This window comes from Venturia canescens, chromosome 1, assembly GCF_019457755.1.
Source record: "Venturia canescens isolate UGA chromosome 1, ASM1945775v1, whole genome shotgun sequence".
Classification (NCBI taxonomy): domain Eukaryota; kingdom Metazoa; phylum Arthropoda; class Insecta; order Hymenoptera; family Ichneumonidae; genus Venturia; species Venturia canescens.
The window spans coordinates 8,928,895-8,955,322 of NC_057421.1; the positions used below are offsets into that span (position 1 = coordinate 8,928,895).

The 26,428-nt window shown below is 42.6% G+C and overlaps 1 protein-coding gene across 5 annotated transcripts in view; it reads right to left on the reverse strand.

Annotated features, from left to right (window-relative positions):
• Positions 1–26,428, reverse strand: part of LOC122419206 (SH3 and multiple ankyrin repeat domains protein 3) — a 180,320-nt gene that overhangs the window by 43,532 nt on the left and 110,360 nt on the right. For 2 of the 5 annotated variants that reach the window (XM_043433557.1, XM_043433560.1), the window contains exon 3: positions 8,145–8,472. In XM_043433557.1, coding sequence (XP_043289492.1) covers positions 8,145–8,420 — 276 coding nt within the window. In that variant the 5' untranslated portion in view covers positions 8,421–8,472. Of the gene's footprint in view, positions 1–6,014; positions 6,035–8,143; positions 8,473–18,131; positions 18,469–26,428 lie in introns of those variants that run through there. The other 3 variants (XM_043433555.1, XM_043433556.1, XM_043433559.1) reach the window with 3 other exon arrangements.

Consider the following 26,428-nt stretch of genomic DNA (forward strand, 5'->3'; position numbering starts at 1 on the left):
TAGTACTACGAGATCAAAGCCATAAATAGATAGGCGTGTGTGCTGCAGAAATATATCTACACGACGAGAGCGAGAGAAAATTCATAAGGTACTCCCGTAACGAGACGTCTCGAGGTCGCCAGTGTACAATAGTAGTGGTATAAGTAGTTACGTCCAATAGAGTATACAATATGAAATCCATAGCTCGGAATACATGTACACGATGTTCCAAAAGTCGTGGTTATGCTGTGCAGCATCGGGAGATTACAAGATCCTTGAAGGCTGAACTTTTGATTAGTTTTTTACGAAATTCATTTTCGAAGTGTGAACGTTGGAGTTCAGGTGTTTTTTTTATTTATTTTATAAATGAAAATGAAAGGATGGATTTACATGAAAACTTGTACACATTTTTTACGTACTTAGGAGCACTGGAAAAGATTTTTTATCCAATTTTTATAGTGCGGTATATTTTTTTACAAGCGGTGCGTTATTGAAAATGGCACCCTTTGAATCGGCGTTGACAGTAAAACGGAGTCATTACAGCGATTCGATCCAAATTGCATTTTGCAAGGAAAACGTATGCAGCACGACGTAGCCGTTTTTTGATAACTCTTATTCTTTTATTTTATAAACAATTTTCTACTGAGAAATCCACAAAAATTGGGATTCTTTTTTCTTCAAACGGTTGCCATTTTTTTCCTAAACAATATTTAAAAATTCCCCACGTCGTAGGACACCTATGCACATATTTTAAGAATCTTTATCGTCTTTTGTCCTGGGATGTTCCATTTTTGAGATTCGCTGTCAACGCCGATTCGAGGAGTGTCATTTTCAATACACCGTTGTACAAAAAAAATACCACGATAAAAATAGAAAAAACATTTTTTTCCAGTACTTCTGAGTATGCAAAAGATGTGTACAAGCTCTCATGTAAATTCATCCAATCAATTTTTATTTATAAAATAAACAAAAGCACCCATAATTCCAACGTTTGCACTGCTCGGAGCCCTTAATTGATGGGTGGTAGTGAATGTGGTGATTCGATCCAAACAAAAGTGGTCATGGGGACTCGAACCTTCTTGGGAGGCATTTCTTCAACGCACACCCTCGAAAGTGTAAATCTCGAGCCGATTCGAATAGAAAATTTGAAATTTTGCTCTTCGAATCATGGGATAAGTTTGCCCAATTAATCCGGGATTCGACTTGGGAATCACTCTGTATTTAGACGAATGTACGTAGCCGCAGAATAGACGAGGAGCATATTTTGATGTATATACAACACGAATGTACATAAATATATTCGTGGAAAGGTATAGAGGGAGAGAGAGACAAGAGAGATTTGTGCCTGGAGGCTTCTTGATCTAAAGCGATAGGTATTATATGTTCTCGTAACGAGCCGACGTAGTTAACATCGTATTTGGAACGTCCTAATGCATCATATACAAGGTGAATGAATAAAAATAAAAATAGGCTAAATTGGACGAGAAGGAAGGCGATGAAAAAGTATTGAGAGGAGTATAAATGGGTCCACGCACGCGGCAACGAGTACGCAGCGTTTGTATCGTAGTTTCTGTTCTCTTTCTACTCGCTCTCGCCCTCTCTTTTTCCGCGTCTCTTCGCTTCAGCAGGTGGATTACGCATCGTTGAGATAAACTTTCGAAACGAACGAGCCAATCTTGCGTATCTCGGATTGGCCGCGGCGTGTTCCTGACGTCTCGGAATCAAAAAGCCGATAGATTCGTATCGCGCTATAAAACTACGAGATTACGAGTCATCCAATATACAGACACGTAAAGCTTCGTAATTAGACAGTTTTATGGTTTGAGCCTGGGGAAAAAACTAGCGTCGTTGTTATTCTATTCCTGCGGCCCGAATTCTTTACGGTAATCCTTGCTTTGAGGGAGCTCGAAATTTATTGGGAGATCGAGACGATTGTACGGGCACGTTCTATTCGGCCATTAATCAATTGATTTGACAACGTTACGTGGAAAATGATGATTTCAAAAATGAGCTTCAGTTTATAGTACTCATTGCGGAACTTCCTGTGTGGTAAAACTCTCTCTCGCGTTATCGATTAAACGAGACTTGATCGATCGAAAATATCTGAATAATCATCGATCAACGTCGCCCTTGCGATTATCTATTTTTTACTCTCCTTCATTCTCATCTTCGTTGGGGCGAATCGCGGCCGAGTTTCGCCCGATTCTCTTTCAAATTCATCGCGTCGGAGCACAGATTTTCCACCACTGAATCCTACCTTCGCCATCTGTTTTTTTCCCCAACAATTGTCAACACTGAATTTGTCAAACTCGCCGACGCGGTGAAATGTATTGATGGACGAAGATACGGTGCGTTCTCGCTTCGATGCTGGCTGCTAGTATCTTTCCAGGGATTTAATATTGAATTGAAATAAAATTCGAATCGAACAGAAAATATCGCTTCTCCTTGTACTACGATTCGTGGCTGAAAAAAATTTGTTGCTTCTCAATTATAAAGCGTTTACCGGGGTAAGTGTTGAATGGTGCGCGTGCAATAAAATGCATTTTTACTGTAGAACGTTACAGTTGAGAGAAAAAATGGCAAAGACGAGTTCATGGGAAAAATATGGAAAATTGTGTTTCCTTCTTAACAGAAACGGGGATAACGCCTCCTCAATTCGACTCCATATTTCCCCGTATACCGAATGACAAATCCAAGACTTTTTGAATAGGAATGTGCGAAGTTGAAAAAAAACGGACCGTCGTAGCGAGTATTCAGAATAAAAGCTGTGCAGGGCGTAAATATTTATTCATTTCATTGGCCATGAAACGGCGCATGGAAACTCGTGGGAAATCGAAGGAAAATCGCGACACCCACAAGGTTACTAGAATCGTTGAATTTCATGAGATACAGAGAAGTGAAAAAACCGAGATAAAATGAAGTGCCTCGTGAGGGCTGTGTGATGCACGCAGATTCCTCATGAATTTCATGCTTATCGTAAAAATGACTCTCCCGCGTATCCACGACTATCAGAATTTCCCTTTCGCTGACACCTGAATTCATTGGACATTCTAGCAAAGAGTGCAGCATATTTTACAAGTATTTACAGCTCTGCGCGAGCTCAAATCTTCTGAGTTAGCATCGTTGAATTAACACTCCTCTCTATCCATGCATGAATCTTTTCTTTTCTCCAAGTAAAATGCACGCGTTTCACGAGGATTCTCGCTCTCCGTACACTTCCCGATCGCTGTACAAAGCTACGTTGAATGAGAACAGGAATCACGTGCATCTCTCGTCCAAGCCGGAACGTCCGATAATCATCAATATAATTATCATCTCGAGTGCCCGTTCCGAAAAAGCCGCCTCTGAAGTTTAGTTTGACCCCGGGAAGAGTACTCAGGATTTGAAAAATTTGACGCCCGGCAGGAGTTTCAGTGGCAAACGTATCGGCGGCTCGGGCGCCGCGCGGATGGAAGAAGCGAAGTGATATCGTGGGTGCACAGCGAGAGGGTCGAGGGCGTGGACCTCGAGACGAGGAAGCACTGCGCTGGTGGCTGGCATGTGCTCACGGTGCATCGCCCTCTTCTTGCGCGAATCCCCGCGTGTGTACATACACGCGAGTACAAATGCTCGGAGGCGCGTGTGTGTCGACTGACGATTCCGAGTGCATGTACGCGCGGTTGCTCAAGATATACGTACATACTTTTATAAAGTGCAGGAGGAATTGAATAGTGTAAGCGGAAGCAGGGAGGAATAAGAGGAACGAATAAAAAGGAATGACCGAGAAAAAAAGGGCGGAGGATGAGAGCGGGGAAGTCGGAGGATGAGGAGGACGAAAGAATCGCGAGTTTACTCACTCGCTCCGTCTCGAGGCTCCCCCCGAACATAGCGCGAGTGACTCCCGATGGTTTCGTTAACCTCAGGCGAAAACGAAAGTCGCCAACGTCTCGTGGTAGTGTGCGCTGGAAAGGCAGCAGCGTTTCAGCTCCCACCGAGAAAGACTCGTGACTGCGAGCTCGTTCGAGCATGTGTAGTGAGGAGCGCTCCACGCGACGCGCACATACGCGAATATCTTTTCACGTATATTCATGTGTAATCGAGCGACTGCTGGTATCACACGCAGGGTAGTCTGAAAAGTGCGGGGGCGCCGCGTTTGTCACCTCTCGAGCTCGCGCCGTCGAGTGAGAAACGTACACCGGAAGACGCAAACGCGCGCGCCACGACCTTTTCACGAGAGTGATATTTCAATCGATATTTATACCGATTAAATAAGAGCCTCCAGCTAGAATGACATTGGAAACACTTTTTTATCTCGCGCCCCTCTTACAACACGGAAGATCGAGCCCCGAACCACATTCCGACACCTTTTACCTCTCTTTCTTTCTTATACCATCAATTTCTGGTATGATTTTTACTTTGTTTTTCAATCGTCCAGTCACTTCCGCGCGATCGGTACACGCGCTTATTCGAACAGTAAATGTTTCGTTGGAATCGACTTTTTTTTTGAGCGGATCGTAACCATCGAAGCAGCATTTTTCAAGTCAATTTTTAATCTTTATTTAATTCTTTTATTTTTTTTAACTTGAATTTTTTTTATATCTTCATTTTATTTTATTGTTTTTTTAACTTAATTTAAACTTAGTCAAATTGAAATTATTCGATTAAGCAATTCGCATAAACTGATGGACGCAGGTATATGAACGTCAACGAACTTTTTAAGGCCGATTTACCGCGATTCTACTTCGAATTGGAAGGCTCCCAAGACTTTCAAGTTTCAGGACTCCCTTCCGGTTCCTAATTCGGCTCATAATTTTCAGAAATGCGATCAAACGTTCCATGTTAATAAAATCGACATTGTCGCCATAGGTCCGAGCTTCCGAAATTTCCAGAATATTCAAATTCGCTTTTCAATTCAGATACTCGATTTAATACCGCACGAAGAGTCTCACGTATACACATACACACGAATCAGTACTTAAATAGTGCATAAAATATTGAGCGTAGTGGCAAAGGGAGAAATTGAGAAGAGCACTTGAGCAGCATAAAATAAATCTTGTTAAAAATGTATAAAACGTGTAACATGACGAGCAGTAAGAGTGGATCGCGTGAGACTCGTGGCTTTTATTCTCCCACGAGACTAGGCCATGTATACGCGTATATAAATATCCATAAAATACTGATATATAAATATGGAGAAGCTCCGGCGTAATGTCCGGTGTTTGCGAGACTCTCGCGTAATAAAATAATATACTTGTTCAACATATGTATTAATGCTCTTACGCAGGCATACGTAAACAGGGGCATACGAAAATTCGAATTTGACGAGTCAACGATATATACTCGGGGTCGAGAATTTTATGACAGTTATCATGCATCTTGATAAGGTGACGAAAACTATGACGCGTGTAACAACATCGGAGAATATATGAAAACACAAATAAACGAGAATAAATCTATGTTAAAATATGCCTAGTCGAGCACATCCATAAATTATCATATTATTTATTTATGGATACGTACATTTATATAAATTCGTATGTGTGTGTATGGTTAATGAAACTGGATTCAGAGGAGGCTGCGACGTCGTGATTGATAAAACGTACCGTTCCGGCGTATGGCAAACTCGTATAGCTCTTTGGAGCGAAAGCTGACGCGATTGTATTCGTATTTGTAATACGAAGAGTTCAACATTCCCAAATCCCACTTTATCTCGATGCGAGATAGATAAAATGGTGAAATTTTTCTCATTCCTGTCGTCAAAGTCACGTAGACTCGACCAAGAAAATAAAAAGTTTCAAGTTTTCTCACAGCAATTAAAATTCCAAATGCTTCGTCGAAAATCGAATTTTCCAAGGAAACTACAACCTCATTGAATGATTCGAATCGTGTGATTAATCGACAAAAATGATGGAAAAATCGGCGAAACGACGTCGAAAATCCGTCGAGTATCCAGATTTATTCTCATGTGAGTACACACACATACGCGCACACACGCTATATCAATGTACGTAAGAACGAAAAAAAGCGCATGCTATTAGTAAAGTGAGAAAACGTACCCTGTACCAAGTGGCGACCTGCGCATCGTAAAAGTGGATGAAGCGGTGATGCCGAGAGATAGCCCAGTGTGTCGTGATAGCCCCATGTCGTACAGGACACGCGCGCACACACACGTCAAGTGCCAAAGGGGTGTCGGATTTCGGTAGAGTGTTCAAGCGGTTGGTTTTTTTTTTGTTTTTTTGTTTTTTTTTTTTTTTTTTCGAATTTTTGAGTACGAAAACACAAACACAATATTGGCGCGTGGTGTGAAGGAAGATTTGTGTTTCGTACGTACACACACACACACACACACGCAGACACACGCACGCACGTTGAAGTATTGTTGATCGCCGGTAGTAACGGTAGTAGTGGCAGTAGTAGCGGTGGTAGTTGTGTGTACGCAGAGAGCACATCCCAAGTGCGAGTGAACGGGGTGTGTAAAAGCGAAAAAAAAACAACAACACCATGGGTCAGATACACATTTTTAAGAATTTTTTTAAAATGCTTTTCGTCATTGGTGAATATTTTGAATTGGTGAATATGAACTTATATTGATATGGGATTTTGTTTGAAAAAGTATGAAGAGCAATGAGAAATCACGAGATGATGAAAATGAGGGTTGTACACTGAGAAAAATTCGTCAGTTTTTTTGGGCAGAGAATTTCTGGAGGATTATCGTGTGTGGGAAATCTGATTTTGGAGGCTTTGAGAAAAGGCTTTTCTTCGGTGCTTCCGGAAACGTACCGATGGAGTTTTTCTCAATGTACAAAAACGACGAGTTCGAGGATCTTCGGTGTCGATTATTTTTGACAAGCACTCTAAAAAGGGGGGAACGAAGAACGGAGAAAAATCATTTCCTCTGGGCATACGGAGATAGACGAATGCTAATGTTTCTTTTTTCACTCATTTTCCGCATGCATCGCAATTGACGAACGAGCGAAACTTAAACTTCCGTTCTCACGACACAAACTTGTCGTCAATTGTCTCACGAATGAACGGTCATTAAGAGTTGCGCGTCTCGCGATGATCTCATAATAGTGGGGAAGGTGGGAGACATCCTCGTACTCGTCGTCGGGGTCTCGTGTATATTCACGAGCAAAAATAATAACTGTTATGTACCACACAGAGAGGCAGGCATTGAAATGCAATGCGAATTATTTCGCTCAATCGTCATTTTTTTCTCTTTATCTTGATTTCATCGCGGAGCTTTTCGCATCTCATCAATTTATTTTTTCGTCTTTTACTCACGGTTACTCAATTAATCAAAAGACCAATCATTTGATCAGATAAAAAATCGCGAGGATAGCGAATCTTCGAGAAATTCACTTCCGCTTATGCAGTACCGTGCCATCAGTTACTATTATTCATTGCTTTACATTCTCGTTTTTTTTTTTTCTTACGAAATGATATACAAAAAGAGGGAACAAATCATTTTGAGGGTTTCTGATCTATGTGCTATACCTCCTGCGTCCCGGAAGGCAAGCATGTGGGACAGAAAAAAATCAGACATCGCGCGTGAACGTGATAGTTGTCATTTGCGTGGTATATCACAAGAACAAGTGAATATGGTATAGAAATAGAGAAAGTAAACTAAGTCAAAATGTTAAAGACTCTTTGCGTGACAGGAAGCAGTGAAGCCACACACCCCACATTCACACACAACTATTTTATATTTCTATATACTAATTGAAAATGTTAAGAATCGTCTCGATATTATGAAATCTATCGAATTACTACACGAGACTTCAAATTATTAAAAATCATGTTTTTCATGATATTATACTCGATTGAATGAGCATGGACAATGAGCATAAACGATTCGATGAAAATGCAAGTGGAACGTTATTGAATTAGTTTTATTAGTGTCTCGACAATCAAATTTATTTCGAAGGAAGTGTGACCAAAGATTTTCTGAGAATTCAAACGACATATTTTGAACTGTTGCAATTGGTTTTTTCAAGCAAAATTCACGAGCAGTTGGATCGTTTTAGTTGAAAAATCATTTTGTCTTTGTTAGTCAAAACGGCAGGAAAAGTTATTCAGCTGCAAGTACAATAAATTGATTTAGTAGCAATAATGGGCCAATGACCATGGTGATGATTGTGGTGAAATTTAGTCGAAGCAAAGACGCGTTCAGAGCTGAGTCTTACCTTTGGCAGGGATGCAAGACATTGCTGTTTCACGTCCCAGACCAGCTGATCTTTGGGGAATTGGAGACATTTGCTGACATAGAGCTCGGGCACGTGAACTCTCGCTGTTAAGACACCCTCCTCAGGGTTGCAATTCTCCCCGGTCGCTGGCTCGTGAACATGTTGTTGCTGTTGTTGTTGCTGCTGCACAACATGAGCTTGACCACCGGCAATGCTCATGCTTCCTGCAGCAACCCCGACAGCTGTACACGCGCCCTGCTTCGGTCCCGCCTCCATCGCGAGAACCACGAGGGCTTTCTATTTTTCCACGGTCAATCGTTTATCACATCTGCAACGAGAAAATAAAAGCTTCGTGTCTTCAAATTGCCAGGCGAACGAACGAGTAGGGAAGTGCGTAAATTAATAACATTTTTCAAGACAAAATTCGACCAGAATTCCCCAAATTTGAATGACTTTTTATCTTTTCCTCTTCTCGGTTTCTCGCTTTTCATGTCGAGTGTCGCGAAGTAATTTCATCATGAAATTGCAAAATGATTTCCAAAAATGTTCAATAATTTAGTAGAGTAAATAAAAATTCGATAAAAAAAAGGTTTCGGTCAAAATCCGTTTCGTCATTGCGATCGAATTTCTCGATGTTTTGTGTTCCATTCGGATTCCTTTTCCTGGTGGATGAAGGAAGAAAAGTTGAGAAATATTGCAGAACGTCCGTGGCTAACTCGCGTGACATTGTCGCATGCACTGAGAAAAAAAGGCTTTTTCAAAACGTGTTTTTAATGGGAGGATATGGGAATGGTGAGTGAGAGATTCTCCCATCAAATCGGCGCGATTACTCGAACGAGGTTCTCCGAGCACCTTGTTTCATTTTTCATAAATTCGAATAATCAAATGCGCCGAGATGAAGATGTAAAATAAAATTTAATTGAGTATTAAAAACGCGGAGGGGTTCGGAGCCTGAGACGAGAGGGCATGGAAAGTTCGATGAAAAGTTCGGATAAATGAATAAAAATGAATATTCCTCAAAAAGTAATAATAAAAGTGGAAAAAAAAGTGAAAAGGCATAACGAATTCGGCATATCTTCGGAACAAATGAGGAATTTGTCGCAGACATCGGTGCGACGACGGGAGTGAGTCCGAGACGAGGAAACCTCGGAGCTCTCACTACGGGGCGCCTTTTTATCGCATTTACACACATACGAGACGCTAACGGTAGAACGCTTTATAGTGCATATCCATGCAAATCGTTGCACGCGGGATCGTGAAAGAGGAGAAGCGATGGAAGTGTTTCGAGTCATATTATGCACACGGAGGGACCGGAACACACACACACACGCACGTATATATATTTGCTTGGGATCAAATTTTTTACAGCATCCCGAAGACTTTATTATTGGTGTTAGAGAGGAAAAAACGCCTGATCGTTGTGCTTTGTACGAGACTCCAAGAAGTTGAGCGTCCAACGTCATGTTATTTAGCATACTCAACTTTTCCTTTTTCACTCTTTTTCCCATCATATTTACTTTTTTCCTGCTTATCACTCGCCCATTCCCTTCTCTCATTGACTGGCTTTCTCTTTTTCATTGCGCCCCTCGCGAGGTTACATTTTTTCTCGGGAGCTTCGGAAAAACTAATGACCCATAATCGCGTGAGTGCCAATGAAAAAGGAAATTCCGCACCAACCTTCTTCCAGGGACCCAGCATAACTTTCCTTCTCTCTTACCACGATTTACAAAAATCTCTCAAGATAATTACGCGAAAAGGGAATTACTTTTCTGCACAAATTACCTTGCGAATTGATAAAACGTTAGAAATTTCGAGATAAATGGCCAGAAAAATCCACAGGTGAGCATCGAATCTGAACGTTCGATCTTCCTCGCCATACGTCATAAACAGACCCGGACAAATGTGCACCACTCGCGCAGTGCCGCATTTGTGTGACGAATTCCTCTTATTTTCAAGGATCGATGATGCCGAGCCTCTCGTACGAAGGGAAGGTCATTAGATAATTTAAAAGCTCGTTTTCTTCATACGTAAAGGCAAAAGCTATCGCACTGCGCGAGGAATAATAATCGATGCAATGATCGGAGCACACGTCGTGGCCACTTAACTCGAAGATCGAGGTACAAGAGCCCAGACGTGTTTCTTCATGATCGCGTCTTTATCATTTTATGTTTCGTTTTTTAAGCTGCTACCAATGTGTACGTTCGTCTAAGCTTTTGTACGTGTATGATAAAGGGTCGAGTGCGTATGCGCGTGTTAAAATGTAGAATATTTGCGGTGTACACGAGACTTTATAGGTGATAGAAACACACGGAGATAAAAAGAGTCGAAGCGTGTACTAGAAACGGAGGAGTCGAGAGCGGAGAGCGTGTGTGAAGAGCACACGCGCAAGGAGACCGCGGACATGAGAAAATTCTTTGCAGCACTTTTTCAATCGTCTCGTGGGCAGAGAAAACATTTCTGCGCGATCGTTCCGGAAAATTTTGTAACTATGCTTCAATGCCCGGAGGGATTGTTACGGTCTGCAAAAATCCACCTTCCAGCAGTACCCTAATTTTTCCCCTGCCGAATATCCCCACGAGCGCTTTGGTAACGAGCGCAGTCGGAGAAGAAAATGAAAAGTTTCGTAAGTTTCGGAGCGTTAGCTCGCGATGGACGACCGCATTCGTCGGGGACAACGACGCTCAATCAAGTCGGCAATTCATCTTACTACTTAAGCGCTTTCATTCGTTTGACCTTCGGTTCGAAGCGAGAGGCGTAACTCGCGCACGAGCGTCACAGTCGAAAATCGAAGAGGTCTCACGTTTTTCGAGGGTCCAAAAGCGACTTGAACCTTCCAAATGATCTCGTCGCCAGCCAACTTTGCGCGAGCATCTCGGACGAAATTGTTTAATTTTATCGAAACTCGACGATCGATCGATGGGAAGTGACTTCAAAATATTGAATTTCATCGAACGATCGTAATTCATGCTGAAATCGAATCCAACTTTCCAATTTTCATTTTTTTCCCGACATTTCTTATTGTTTATTTTACCACCGGAATGATTTACGCCCCTCGATCTCACGGCACGTCGGCCCAGTAATTTCGAGGCGTGAAGAAAAGGGGAAACAAAGCGAAAGAAAAAGCTTCATCGCACTCATTTGTCAAGTAAGAGTACGCCGCCCAGGTTAAAGATACCCGTGATAGCCCACACTCGGGAATCACTCTCTTTGGGCCCGCGCGCGCTCGCACGCCGATGAGAACGAAACCTGTCCGCATAAGCAGCCTTGCCCGAATAATAACTTATTCCCCGACAACGCGACGAGGACGCACGAGAGGACAAGGATACACCGGAGGGAGGCGGCGGCTCTCTGACGTTGATATCGAGTCCGCAAACTTTCACTCGAACATATATACGTCACGTTGAGTGTGCTCCGAAGCCGTTTGAAAGTTACTGTGTGTGCTACTCGCACTATATGTTGTATCATATACGCACTGTTATGTATTAGACCGTGGGTCTCTGTATTTATATCGAACGAAGGGAATTGAAATGAACTTTCGTGTGAAAAAACATGGTGCAATAATCGCCGCGTCAGATTTTTCTCCAGAATATATTATTCAATCGCGAATTTTGGCTGAAATCGCTTTGAAGAATCGTCGTGAAATTCGTGCTGTAATGGGCCTTATTTTTTGGAGGAAAAGAAGCGACATTTTTTTCTCATCACTCGATGACTTCTGAAAAATGGAAGCCACTGCTTTGCTGCCATAGGATTTTCACTTCAGCTGGGAACTTCGCGTCGAATTTTCACCGTTAATTTGTCGTTACCAAGAATTTTTCTCCTCTTTGAATAGCCAACTGTCATTAAATATGGATTTTCAGGATGAATGTTTAACTCTGTATCTGGGGACTTGAATTTGTAATTTTATTGAACAATGAAAATTGTGCACATCGAGATGGCTCCTCGTTAAATTTATTCATGTGCAATAAATGTGGAGCGGAAAGTGCGGCGGTTGCTACTCCGAATATACGAGCGATTATCGCTGGGTCGATTGAAAACGGGTTATCGTTAACAAAATTATCAAACGTGCTTCGACGATTGTTATAGCTACGTCAATATTTGGATTGCTCCACCACAGCGAATGACAATACTGTACGACTGTTTCGTACCGATCTGTGTAAATGAAACGATGAATTGCGGATTTCGTGATTGCGCGCTTTACTCGAAAAATTTATCTTTCGATGAATCACGCTCATTTCAGTTTGATCGTGACTATTCTTTTCATTGAATAAAAAGCTTCGAATGAGCGAATAACTGAATCACGAGGTCAATGAATAACTCAAACGTGAAAAATTTTATGGGGGAGACCGGGGCTAAGCGAGGCACTTGAAAAATTACGAAAATTTATTTCTTGAATTTTTTGTTTTGTTTTTGAAAATTTCCATTTTTTTCGAAATTCCTTCTCTTTTCATCCTTTCTATGTACTCTTGTACAGTGAGTTGAACTGAAATTGTAGTTAAAATAAATTGACAAACTTTCGGGGGATGTTTCGTCCCATATTGTTTAGATATAATTGCGAAAAATTCATCATTTTTTGTCGTTTGAGAGTGAGAAACAGACTTCAAACTCGAACTTTTAAATTCCTTTAAGTACCCCGTTTGCTCTGGCCCCCCCTGCACGTCAGCGTTAATGGAAAAACGTTTCGTTGTCGATACTGATCACGAAAAAAATGGAATCATTGTCATGAATTAAAACGCAGATATGGAATTTCATGTTTTCCTTTTCGAGCTACGCTAACGACAGCAGATCTCCAAGGCAATTATTGTCCACCACTCTGATTTCCAATCATCCCGAGATATCAATCTACGGATATGCCCGGAGAAAAAGAGCCCACCATTTAGGACGTTTCCGAAATGATGTGAAAAAGGATGAAACCGAATGCAGGCACTGATGGAATTGGGTGAAATGATGAAAACGCAACAGAGCATTGTGAAACGAGCGGCGAGTCCGGGGGGATGAACGGGTGCGAGATCTCGGTCTGCATGGGCCCGAAGTGGTGAAGTTTGATGGGAAACCGCAGACGTCATTAAACACGAACTCAGACGGACGGGACTGGTTGAATGCGTCGGTGGTGCGACTGGGTTGGGAGTTTAAAACTTTGGAATAACCTACTGACCGCATCGTGCGTATATACTGCGTCACTACCAAAGCACATCCAAATATGTGCATTACGTGTACGCGGTGGGTCTGCACGTATATCTTTGCGTGTATATGGCGATGGTGGTCACGGCGGCGATTCCGACGAGATGAATCAGAAAGAGCACGAGAACGAAGATGATGGATATATGGACCGAGCGTAAGTGCTGTATGGAAGATGAAAATTCCATCAACTCACCTCGAGGTCAACAATCAAAACGAAAATATTCCTTGGAGCGTACATTAAAATGGGAAAAGGAATTGAGCGTAGAGGCCATGGAATGCGTTTGTTAAAAACTAAGTCTTTTTTGTCACTGAGGAAAATAGTTTTTGCAGAAGGGGACGAGCAACACTGACCAATCATTTGTGAACCAATTTCCTGAAGTCATCGTTTCATCAATGGGAATACGGAGACGAGGCTGAAGATTTGGAGTTTTTAAGAGTCCTGGGTGTAAAGGTGTTAACTTGCAAGGAAGTGATATAAAAACTCTCGGATAAAATTTTAGTGAAAATTTAAACTCTGCACAGTAGAATCTTCAAACGTTAAAGTTCGTCTCTCGAGCCCCATTGCTGTAACGAAAATTGATGGTAACGAGATGGATCGAGTATTTAACGAGGTTTCTGCGTCTCGAACTTGGCTCCCTGGAAATATGTTAAAACGAGGAGAATTATACAATAAATTTCAAAGTTTTCGTGTACTACGAAATTCGGTGTCACAAGAGTGGTCACATCAAATATTTATCCACTGTTACCGAGTCGTCTACTAGAAATACTCGCCAAATTTAGGTACGATTAGAGTCTGGGTGACGAGTTTGCAGCGTTGGAGTCCAACGAAATGATGTCAAAAAACTCTCCAACGATTCCAGTAATTCTTCAATTTTCTTCCCCACCGAATTTGCGATTCATAGCTTTCCAATCTATGCCGATGATTTCGTGGAATAAAAAATTTGTGAATTACGAATGTTTTTTTCGTTAAATTCGTTGGACTCTAGCGTTGCAAACTTGAGCGTCGTTGAGTCTCGGCTCATCTGGAATTTTAGTTAAACTAATAAAACAACGAAATGATAATTTTAATAATTTCTTGAAATTGAAATACCCAAAAAAGCGACCAATTTGCAGAGGCTTCGAAAAAGTGAAAGCAAGTCAAAAAGAATCTTCCGAATCTGCTGCAAAAAATGATAAAAGTAAAAGCTACTAAACATGACATTGGCGTATTCGAACGAGTGAGAAAAAAAGGTTTGAGTATATTCATCTGTCACGTGTCTGAGAAGGATACGAGAGATGAAAGAGTCTAAAAATCCTGCCTCGTCCTTTCGCTCGCGAGCGCGGCGGGTATAGGCGTCTGCTGGGCCGGTGATCTCGCCAGTGGAGAAAACGTGAGCGCGAAGAGAGAGAGCTTTTGAGCGGGGTTGCATCAGAGACAAGCGGTAAATCATAGTTTTACGGCCCTCTCGTCTTTATGGTAGCCCTTGTTCGCTGCTGCACTCATCGAAGGTTTCTCTTGTTGGGTGCACGCACATTATTTTCTCCCGTTTCTTATATTTCCTTTCTTCTTTTATTTCACGTTTTTTAAAATCCTCTCCATTCTCTTTTCGCTCATCTTTTTGCATCTCTTCTTGTCGGGGCTTCCCCCTGTACGAACGAACGAATGAACGTAGTACGCGAGATGAACGAACTAACCAACAAACATTGGAACGTTAGGCACCGAGAGCGTGCAGTGCGCGGAGTGTGGGCGTCGTCTTTTACGGGCGCGGCAGTATAAAGTGCTTCTTTTGCTTTCTCTCTCTCTCTCTCGCTCTCTTTCTCTTATTTTTTCCTTTTCTCTTATTTTTCCAACTTTTTCTTATTGTTCTTTTCGTCTGTCTCTTTTGTACGAGCTCCTGGGATGAAAACCAAAGCAAAGATTCGTCTGTCCGTGTGTACGTACGACGAGGATTCGAATGTAATTAAAATCAAGGCCACACTCGAGGGTTCAAACCAGTACTGACATGCCGGCAACTCGCGACTACAGAGAAATAACAGTTAAGAATGTTATTGCCAGTTTCTCACAGAGTTTATCCCTGCCTTTCGTATTTTCACGTACGCAGAATATTCCTCCCTTTTCCTTCCCTCGTTTCTACCTTTTTTTTCGTCTAATTTTTCGCTTCGAAGTCTCATCGTTATTCCATACACACACACATATACAAGAAACGTGCCGCCGCGTCTCGCTGGACAAATAATATATTTGCAAACTACGGATGTAAGGTGGGCGCAGTATATTATAAGGACGGGGGATGAAGCCAACGATACATGGACACCACATTGGAGGAGCGGAGGTTAAAAAAAACCTCGAAAAATCCACTTTCGCAATTTACGATGTAATAATCCTGGTAAACTTGTTGTTCGACTCTCGTTAATGTACCGCAAATTTTCATTCGAGGGACAAATCATCCACGGGATTGTTCGTCGTCGTGCAACGGGAAAATCGCAGATGATCCGAGGGGCGAGCAGCAGCAGCAGCATTATTCGTTTTGTGTATTCACGAATTTCTGATTCTAGAGCGCTAAGAATAAATGTTACACGGAGAAAACGAGGCTGAAAATTCTAGAGGAAAGTACTCGGAATACAGTATACCTCGGGGACAGTATACACGCACTGGATTGCAGCATTAGTTCGAAGAGCAGTTATAAGAACTGCGCTCTATCCACCACAGTAAAAAGACCAATGCCCATACCTTTTATTCAAAAGACTCAAGAGTCTTTATTCTCCAAAACAGCTTGGTGAAAAATCTTTTCAGTCACTTGTAACGTTTACATTGTTAAGTATGCTCGGGCAAGCCTGATAAAAAATGGTATGTATGGTAAAATGTCACACGTATTCGGTGTACATTCGTGTATTTATCGTAGAAGTAACTACGCTGACAGTTAAAATTGACAGTCAATGCTGACACGATGAATAGCACTCGAAAACAAAACGAAATATAGTTCTGACGTGCATCACTTTTTGCTATGCACACAAAGCTGTTCAGAATTCGCGGGACGAAAAATTGGAAAATTCAAAAAAATACTGTTTGTAATCGGTGGCTAAATGGTTTGAAATTTTTTGAAAAATAATACATTCCTCACACGAATCCGTTTTCTCCGAGTAGACCTAACAAGATGAATGATTATTGAAAAGATTGAGGATTCAACGAGCATGGATAACTAATAAAGCTTCTTTAATTTGATAATTACGTTAACAAGAAGTTGTGTGGAGTAGTGTGTCGAGGCCGCAGCCCCTGTTCCGCTTCGGCCGGTAAGCATACACAGTGAGCTTGACAAACGACTGCTGTTTCTACCCGCTTTTGTCGTAACCGAGTACGGGCTATCAAATATATTCTCGGTACATGCTCGCGCATTCGCTAACTGACCTATTTGATATTCCGTGAAAGGGTGACTGAACCCAAAATCCCATGAATTTGTGATTCGATAACTCGACTAAATCGTTGCACGTTTTCTGCGTGAATTTTCGTAGAGCGAATTCGTAGTAATCCCCTAAGAAATTTTTGTATCGAACCATGGAGGATGTAAATCGAAATTAGCACGATCCGGTACCTGTGTTTTTGAAAACTAAACCCAAGCTTATTGATCTAAGAAACCATCAATCGCAAATGCTGACACTAGAGTCGACTCAACGAGGTCCGATCGCACTGTCCAAAATAATTTCCATGTCGCACGCTCCGATCGCGCTGATCCCTCGTAATCAAACGTGCACGTATATATTTGTGGAGATTTGTAAACATATATGTGCTCGGGGCTCACGCCCACGCCATGCTCACTGACGGTTAATAAAACAGTGAGGAAAGATCAACGGCGTACGACCTGAAGAAACGAGCCCTTTGTTGACTCCGTCTCAGTCTCTCTTTCGGTCCATCTCCCTAGTTTTTATGAGCGATGGAGCGACACTCGCTGGCAGAATTGCTTTCTCTCTTTCCCTCTCGCTCGCCGTTTTTATTTTCCACACACATATACGTAGATGTTGCATCGGAGTCGGACGAATGCACGCGTCGAGTCAACGCGCTTGCGCTTTCTATCGAATACAAACACAGGCAGAAGAGTAGAAAATTTCCACAGAGAAAGAGAGAGAGAGAGACGAATAACAAAAAAATATAAAAAAAAAACTAATCGTTGGTAAAAAATTGTTATTTTCAGCGCCGCAGTTTGAAGCGAGAGTTTTGTGGTTAAAAGATACTGCGTAGATAACGAAGGCTCGAATTGTACACGGTCGGAGCAGGAGCAGGAGGAGAGAGCGATGCAAAAGTCACTCACTTGGGAAAGGAGGGGTCGTAACCCGACGGAGAGAAGGAGCAAGAGGGCGAGAGAGAGGCGAAGAGTTTGTTGGCGTGCGAATGCAACTGTTGGGGAAAGCGCGGGCGGTCGGTGAAATTCCTGTACGTTTGCCAAAGAGAGCAACGCACCCTGCGCCCTTTTTCGGGCGGCTACCAACTCGCCGTGCATACAAACTCACCCCTCCCACAAAAAGTGCGTTCTGACACTCTGCGAGTTTGTCGGACGATCAAAGCGAGCCTGATTACCAAAGCGTTTCCTTTCTTAGCCTAAAAAAATCGTTACAGCGAATTCTCGGTTGAGCAGTCGAATTCGAAGGGAGCAATGAATTTCAATTCATCACGCTCAATCCTCGTCAGGAATGCGGCACCGTTTGTACTTCACTCGGAAGGGGCTTGTGTTACGAGAAAAAAAAGGAAATAAGAACTAATAATACGAGCAGATCGATTGCCCCCGAAATCGAGAATTCTAAAGCACTAAAAACTATTCTTTGATTATATTAAAAACGTACTTTTGCTGCGGCCTTTTGGATGGCGGTGACAGCGACTGTCTCTGTTATGTTTTGTAGAATTTCGTGACACTGCTGTCTTGGAAGAGCGAGAATGGGAGGGAGAGGAATTCTCCGAGTGTTCGGACGTTCTACGACGACGAGCCGATCAAAATAATCCACGAGGACAATCAAAGTGCTTCAAATCGAGCTCACAAAAGATACGAAAAGTGGTAAATAATAGTTTTGATTATCGGGCGAGTTTGACTCGCTCGAAATGATGAAAAACACACAAATACACAAACACCGGAAGGATATGATACGACGAGGCGCGGGCAGGCCAGCACGGGGCCGGGCCTCGATCAGTCGCTCACGGGGAGCATCTCGCTACTGTAAGGGTGGCAGGTGGCGCCACGATAGAGCCGGCAGTAAACTCGCAGGGGTTGCGCCAGGCGGGGGTGTTGGGTATTCGTGGATCAACCCCCGCGTCGCTTGGCAACGACGAGAGATCGACCGGGAGAACAAGCCACCCGCCCCCTCCCTTCTCCTTCCCCTGCCCGCTTCTCTTCATCCCTATAAAGTATATGTAGACCAGTAGGTGGAAATTTGGACCACGATTTAAGTTCCCATGTAATCTCTCCCTTGAATTCCATCCCGAGGAGATAAAACGTTGCGAGTATTTCAATCATTGCGTTTTACTGGACAGGTTATGACGTTTCTCTTTTACGTTCTCGCAGCCTGTGACGCGATTATTCGTAGAGATATCCGCGTGCTCGTGGAGGTGTAACGCTGCTTGGGAATCGCGATGATTACTGGATTGAAAGGGTTGAAATAAAACTCCAACAGAATGAGCTTCCAGAGCGGGATATGCGATGCGAGATTCGATTGTATAATGTTTTTTGTATCAAACGATCTGATGGGAAGTTCGATGCAAAAATGGCAGCGCAGAAATCGTGTGGAGCCTTCGTGGCTTGAAGGAATTGGAGCATTTCAATTTTTGTGGATCGACGCGACAGGAGCTCGAGCATGTTTTTCTGGGTTCTAGTAATTCATGAAAGTGGGGCGGACTGCGACGCTTGAAAATCATCGAAAATCGATGAGCTCGAGAGCGCAGTTTTGTGGAATTCATTATTGATAGAAATTCGACCTCTTTCTTAATTCTTCCATATATCCGCGTTTTTTCACACATCGCGTTGAGGATGACGAATCGAGTAATTTGACTGGCCCAGAGTCCTTTTTTCAGGTTTCATCAACAGCTGCGAGAAACCTCAGAGATTTCGGATTAAGCATAAAATCGTTTTATCGATTGAATAATACGCTTCGCAGTCATTTAAAAACGCTCGAAATCCCGTTTGCTCGGGGTGCAACCAAACGGCCACAAATGGAGTGCCCAACCAAGCCGGCAGTAGCTGTTTGCTCGCACAAGCTAGAGACGTAAAAACGTGAATACGATTGTCCTGTGGAATGCGCGCGTGGACCAAATTTTTACCGGATTCAAGACTCGCGGCATTGAATTACACACACAGACATTGGAGTGCATACAAAGTCGTGTTCATACGTACACCGACTGCGGCCACCCCTGCGCTAACTCGCGTTTCTACCTTCCCACCCTCGATGGTGCCTTGGAGATCGGTGGCTGTCGCGGGGGCGTAAAGAGGGTTGCGACTCTCTTCCCATCCTCCGCTTTTTCTTCAATGTCGTCGTAGCTTTTTCCCTCTCTTTCTTCTACTTTCCTCGTTTTCCCTTCCCCTTGCCTATTCCAACCCCCATCGACGACGAAGCCGAACAACTGCCTGACGATTCCAGCTGGGGTTCTTTTGCTTGTTTTTTTTTCTTCTTTTCCTCCCTCTTCCTTCATCGCGTTATATGCGTTGAATTTGCTCGTAGAAATAAGAATCGTTGCAGCGCTGCATGGCGGACATGTTATGAGAGTAAGTTCGTTTCTTCGTGAAATATTTGTACATGCTTGCAGGCATAATATACGACCGTATATGCACGTAAGTTATGCGAGGAAGCACTTTTTCCAAGATTTCAATTGATTTCCAACATTCAATCGATTTCTTCACTCCTCTGCCAATTTTTCTTCAATTTTTTCTTCTTTTTCTTCATCCTTCCGTATTTTTTCTTATTTCTTGTGTTTTCAGTCTGATTTCCATCTGGAAGGCCACTTCGAAAGGACATTTCATCTGATGGGACTTATTGTGCCCTCCTCCTCGTGTGCAATGTTCCTCTACCTCACTTTGTGTTTGTGTGTTTATTGAAGTATCTATTTATAGAGCTGTGCCGATGCTTAGACGAGCTCCCATCCCAAGTGGCATGTTTTCCAACTTTAAAGAAGCCAGAAACTGCCTTAAGTTTCGAAGCATTTGGCTGAAGGTATAACTGAATATGCAGGGAACTGAAGGAGCTTGGAGAATGTCCCCTGAAGGCAAATATTCGTGAGAATATTATTTTCAAAAATTAGCATTTTCATGCTGCAGTCTTCAAAAGTTTTCGTAATAACATCTTTTGATTATTTTTGATTATGCAAGTTATTTTATTATTTTAGCTAGAGAAACTTGTTTTGAAAATTCAGAGACGAAAGTTTGTTGATTTTTTACAACCGATCGATCGAAGTGAGCAACGATGCAAAGAATGTCTCGTTTTCGTGTGTACCTGAGGTGGGGATTGAAACGACCGGAAAGTACGACGCCGCAGGAACTCGAGGAAGTCCGAGAATTCACGGGCATCGCCTTGCAACACGAATAAATAATCCTTTCACTGGAGTTAACGCCTTAAGGGCGCAATGCTCGTACACTCGCGATGAAAAGTTTCGAATTTATCGAAAATTTGGTTTCTTATGGCTTATTCGATAACATTGTTTAGTTTACGACCGCAGCAGAAAGAATCTTTTCAAGAGCTGATAGTTACGTAGAAAACAATTGAAAAACTTTCGCTTGTCTCATGGAACCGAGTCGTGGCCTGGTCCTTACGATTTTTCATCAGTGCTTCCGTTAAGGATTCATCGTCGCAAACGGACGTTCAGAGAAATTTTCATTAAAAAACGTGTCGATTTTACGACCAAGTTTGATTTCCTTACGAATGAAAATTTATCCGTACCTGAAAAGGTGATTGAAAACAAGAGCAAGCTCGTCAAAGATTCAGATTCATCGGGGATCGTACTCAAAAAGTCTTGTTTATGAAAAAGTTTTAAAAACGACCTGCTTAACAGTCATTACCTCGTGGAAATCTCTCAATCGAAACGACCTTATAAAAAACCTGTTTATTCGCATTCCCATTTTCATTGCTAAAGTATTTAGGTAGCAGTTTTATTGATCCGTGGTCGAGTGGTCTCGCAGGTAGAAAGAATGCAAAAGCATTTTCTATTTGAACATGCAAGCTCTGAATATGACTGTACATTTGATTTTGATGCATCCTTAGAGGAGCTTGTCTCATTTCTCTCTCGTACTTTCTCAGCTGATTCCTCTCTTCTTTAGTATGGAAACTCGAAGCGCGAATTCCTGCGAATAAATCACGAGTGCTCGTGATGGAATGAGTTGGAATAAAAGAAAACGGCGTGGAGAGAGAAAGAGAGGGGGAGGGAGGGAGAGAGCGAAAGTTAGAGCCTCTTTATACACCTTTATTCAACTTCTCACAGAGTTGCCTTGAGCCCAGGCATAAGAGCCCTTCGAGGGCGTTAATTAATAATTATACACCTATAACCGCTCGCGTCGACACTTTTCCCGGTCAAAGTGGCTTCGGAAGGGTTTCTCCCCGAGCTTCATTAACCTTTCCGAGATCTCTCGTCCTGTTTACTCTCTCTCTCTCTCCCCCCCTCTCCCGCTGTTTCTGTTCCCGGTCCGGATATAAAATGAAATATACCGTAGAAAATGAGCCTTTGTACGAGTGCGTATGTGTGTCGATGTTCCTGCTCCGTTAATTGTGCGAGAGAGGCTAATGAGCATTCCGATCGAGTTAGCTTAAGTGGAAAAAGAAAAATAACGAGCATTGCACAGCTTCAGGAGCGATACGAGACACCGTGTATTAACGATCGATACGTCGAGGTACGCGAACGATCTCAAAAGACTGACGATGATTTATGACAGGCTCTCAATCTCGTCGTGAAATTTTCTTTATATCGGTTTTACGTCAGCTCAATGTCAATGGAACGGCTGATAACAAGGGAAAGAGACAGCACGAACGTGGCCTCTTTCTCTTACCTTTCATCGATCTCAAATCCAACGACGTTATTATCAATGCCCAATTTCACTAGAAATTTTCTAGCGCGAGCACTTTTCGTCGGAGCCCGTTGCTTGTCGCTCTACATCATCGACGAGTAATCCAGTTCATTCAAGGAAGACAGAGTTTAAAGTTGCTTCGCCAGGAGTTATCGAATGAATAAAATGATCGTAAATTCAACGTCGGGCGACGATGAAATTATATTTATTTTCATTTACGAAGCTGACGACTTTCAGCAAGCGACTAAAATTTGTGAACTGTGGAACTTTGAAACGGTACTTAATTCAGGCTATAAAAATATTTGAAAGGTGAAAAATGTTGATCTGAAAAATGACTCAATCGAGGATCAAACTGTCTGATGAGTTCGTTAATATATAATGCGACGCAGCAACGACCTTAGCGTTAATTCGTCGTTACGTGATCGAGGGTGGCAAGAAAATTGATATCTCGACGAAGAGCGATAATTCACGAACGATCTAAATACATACGCATATAGAGAGGTACACAAAAAAGAAGAAAACATTTGTGGATGAGCGCGAAAGAAAGAGCGAGAGATTGCTGCTGCCGGCTCTTTACGAAGAGAGTTCCGCCAAAGATAAAGCGTATAAATATGCTAATGGCACTTCGCAGAGCAGACCACACCAACAACACCATCCTCGTCACTTCTTCCTCCTCGCCATGCGGATGTTTTCTTCTCCTTCCCCCTCGTCGCGTTTCAAAGCGCAAGCAAAACGAGAGCTTTGCCCCGAGCGGGCGGGTGCGACGCGTTGAGAAATAATTTAGCGAGTACTCTATCTCTCCTTCTCTCTTCCTGCTCTTCCTATTCTGGCTTTCTCCTTCCATTCCTCGGCTTTATGCACAACTGTATACATTTATGTACACGTGAAAGGGGCGCAGGGGCGACCATGTTTCGTTGTCATTCAACTACGAAATTGCTGCACTTATAAAATCAAATATACAGAAACGCGGAACATCGAAACATCGATTCTGATTGAAAATTCAAATTTTTTCGTCCTAAAGAAATAGTACGAGAGCCCACGACCAAAATTTCGGTCTCATAGCAATACGGCCAAAACCGCATCAAATCGATAGCCACGATTGTCCTGAACTCAAAATTACCCATATCAGAAATTTTCCGCGTAGCGTTTTTGATCTGACCGAATTTTTAAAAATGTCAAAAAATTTAGCCGACATGTTTTATAGCAATATGTCTGATTATTGGAAGGTAGTTGAAAGATAGCTCTAAGATACCGGAAACATATTTTTCAGAAGTTAATAGTGTCGCTCAAACCCGGAGGATCACTTAAAAAAATTAGAAATGAGACTAAAAAAAAAAACCCATAGCAATACGTCGCTGAAAATCTTGTTTATAGGTAAATGTGCGTTAGTTGACGCTAACAAAATATTTTTCAGAAGAAAATGTTGTCGCATTACATTTCGAGAACGTTTTAAAAATGTCAAAAAAATTTGCCTACTTGTTTTATAGCAATATTTCTGAAAACTGTTCGACATGATAAAATAAGTTGTGCAGATGTAGAAAAAATGAGTTTCAGAAAAATATAGTGTCGCACCTTCTCTATCAGAAAAGTTTTCGATACTCCGTTTTATTGTATTTACCCGAATCCGTAGAACCGAACTGAAGGGAGTTAAATAATTAGTTCAAAAAGGGAACTTGGATGGAATTGCTAAAAAAAAAGCCGTTCCCGCCATAGGAGCGTATCAAGTTCCGAGGCGTTTGCCAGGTTACTCCGGAACGTTTTTTTCGTTTTTCAGGGTATAGGCGACATCGAAAATTTCTGAAAACATTTTTTCAGTAATTCCGGCAGCCATACAAAAAGTTTAAAAAAAAAATTATCCGGGTTGCTATAAAACATGTCGGCTAATTTTTTTGACATTTTCAAAAATACGCTCAGGCTATACGCTACGCGAAAAAATTTCTGAAAACGAACTTTTTTGTCATGAAATAACAATACCTATGTATGTTATGTAAATCAGACGTATTGCTATAACGCCGACTGCCTATTTTTTTTCGACACAGCAGAAATGGCCTCCCACGCAGTTGCTACACTTTTGACTGTAACTACCCACCTAGTCGGGTTCTAAATCATATAATCTAACGATTTTATAAGTTTTAGCCGTATTGCTATGAGACACGATTTTGGTCGTGGGCTCTCGTACTAAAAGGTTTGAGCTGCGTCAGTGGACCAAGAGTCTCCGAATGAGGATTCTCTGCTCATTTTTTAAGAGGATGGATCACTCGGTATATCGCAGCCATGACGAGAGCTGCAAATTTCGAAATCAAAATTCTTCGACGCAGTTTGACCGATGAAAAAAAGGCTCGGCCAGTCGATTTTTGCCGCCGTCCTGCGTGGGCTGACGGAGCCTTTTTTTAATCGGTCGAATCGTGTCGCGAAGAATTTCGATTTCGAAAATTCCAAGTGAGTTCAGTCGACCGATCCATACACTCTCAACTTCCACTGAGACCATCGAAATAATTTGAGTGAAAAGTTAGCAACAAAAAGAACAATCGAGATCGCAATCGCACATCATTTTCGAATGCTCTCCTCGAAAGGTTTCTCAGATATTCTCACCCCACAGAAATAGAGCAGAGGCGACGCGAAAAGTCTGCAAGTGGCGATGATAAGAAGTCGATCTAACGAAGGAAGTGCGAAGAGGGAATTTCCTGTGACGAGTTGCATGCACGCTCCGCAGAGTGTGACAACACCAACAGAGCCGGCTGATGTATCCATCGCGTACACAAGCGATCTTACGTACACGTGAGAGCAGCAGCGCGTCTACGTAGAATCGATAGCAGTGGAGAATTAACTATGGAATTCATGTAGCTGCGAATCGAAGGGAACTCTCTCGCGAAGCCATCCACCGCGTCACGACATCCGACTGTGCGCGATGCTACAGTCAGCGTGTAGGTTGATGGTCGTTGTTGTGCCAGGGAGGAGGATGGAATACCCGAGGGATGCGTTGTCGCCGCAGGGAAGGGTAATTAAATCGTGGCATTCGACACGCAACGAGAAACCCCGGAGGAAGAAAGCCTTGGAAAGGGACGCGGGGAGGGAGGGCAAAAAAGAGCTGCAGCGTTTTCCTGCACCCGCAAGCTCCCCGCACCCTGGAACGAATACTCCGCATTTTTTTCCACTGCTGAGAAAAGGGTGCACGAATGATTGGGTTTATCGTCCGAACGAGTCAGCATTCCGAGGGAATTTACATGCGGATCTCTATTTGCATGTACACGTTTGAGAAAAATACTTCAACTTGTTTAAAATGCCCCTCTCGCGAGGGGCTATTTCGTTGATGGCCAAGAAAAAACGATGTTTCGTCACGTCGACGAGGCGACGACGACTATAAATAAATTCTCGAATAACCGGCAGCCCGAGAGGAACGTGTGTGCAACTCCCCATCTGTCACCATTCACAGAATCGTTTCAATTTGCACCCAGCCGCCCTCGTGCGCACACGCATCCTCGAGATCTCTCTCGCAGTTTCTCGTTCTCTCACGTCCTCGTTAACGGGAGTCCTTCTCATAAAAACTATAAAGAAACCGAGCCAATACTCCCTCGCGTTTATCGCTCCTATGCGGACGGAAACGCCAAAGGGGGCGTTGTCAAAGTTCTTCGAACTCGAGCTCCAAAGAAATCAGTGAAACAATGCTTCAATGCTTCCCCCCCGGTTGAGAGCAATAGAAATAACAAACTATGTGCATGTGAATAGAAATGTTGCGGGGTCGGGCCTGCCGGTGCATAATTGGTGGCCCCTCGTTCCCATACACATGGGCCGTTCCATGGAAAAACTGCGAAAATCTGCTTTTACATCGAAAAACAAAAAAAAAAAAATATAAAAATCTTCGGTGGAAATTGGTCTCATTTACTGTGCCCTTTGTACACGATTATAAACTGAAAAATTTATCATCAGAGCACGTAATTGATCACTTCTGCTTGCTTCCGCTCGATCCAGGAATCAGTGGAGATTGCCTGGAACGCAGAGCAATGAATCGCAGCTTCCTTTGGCGAGTCTCCGGCCCTTCGCCTCCTCAGTGACAGAAAGACCGGTGTTTTTTATTTTCAATTGAAATTGCAATAGTTTGTGGAT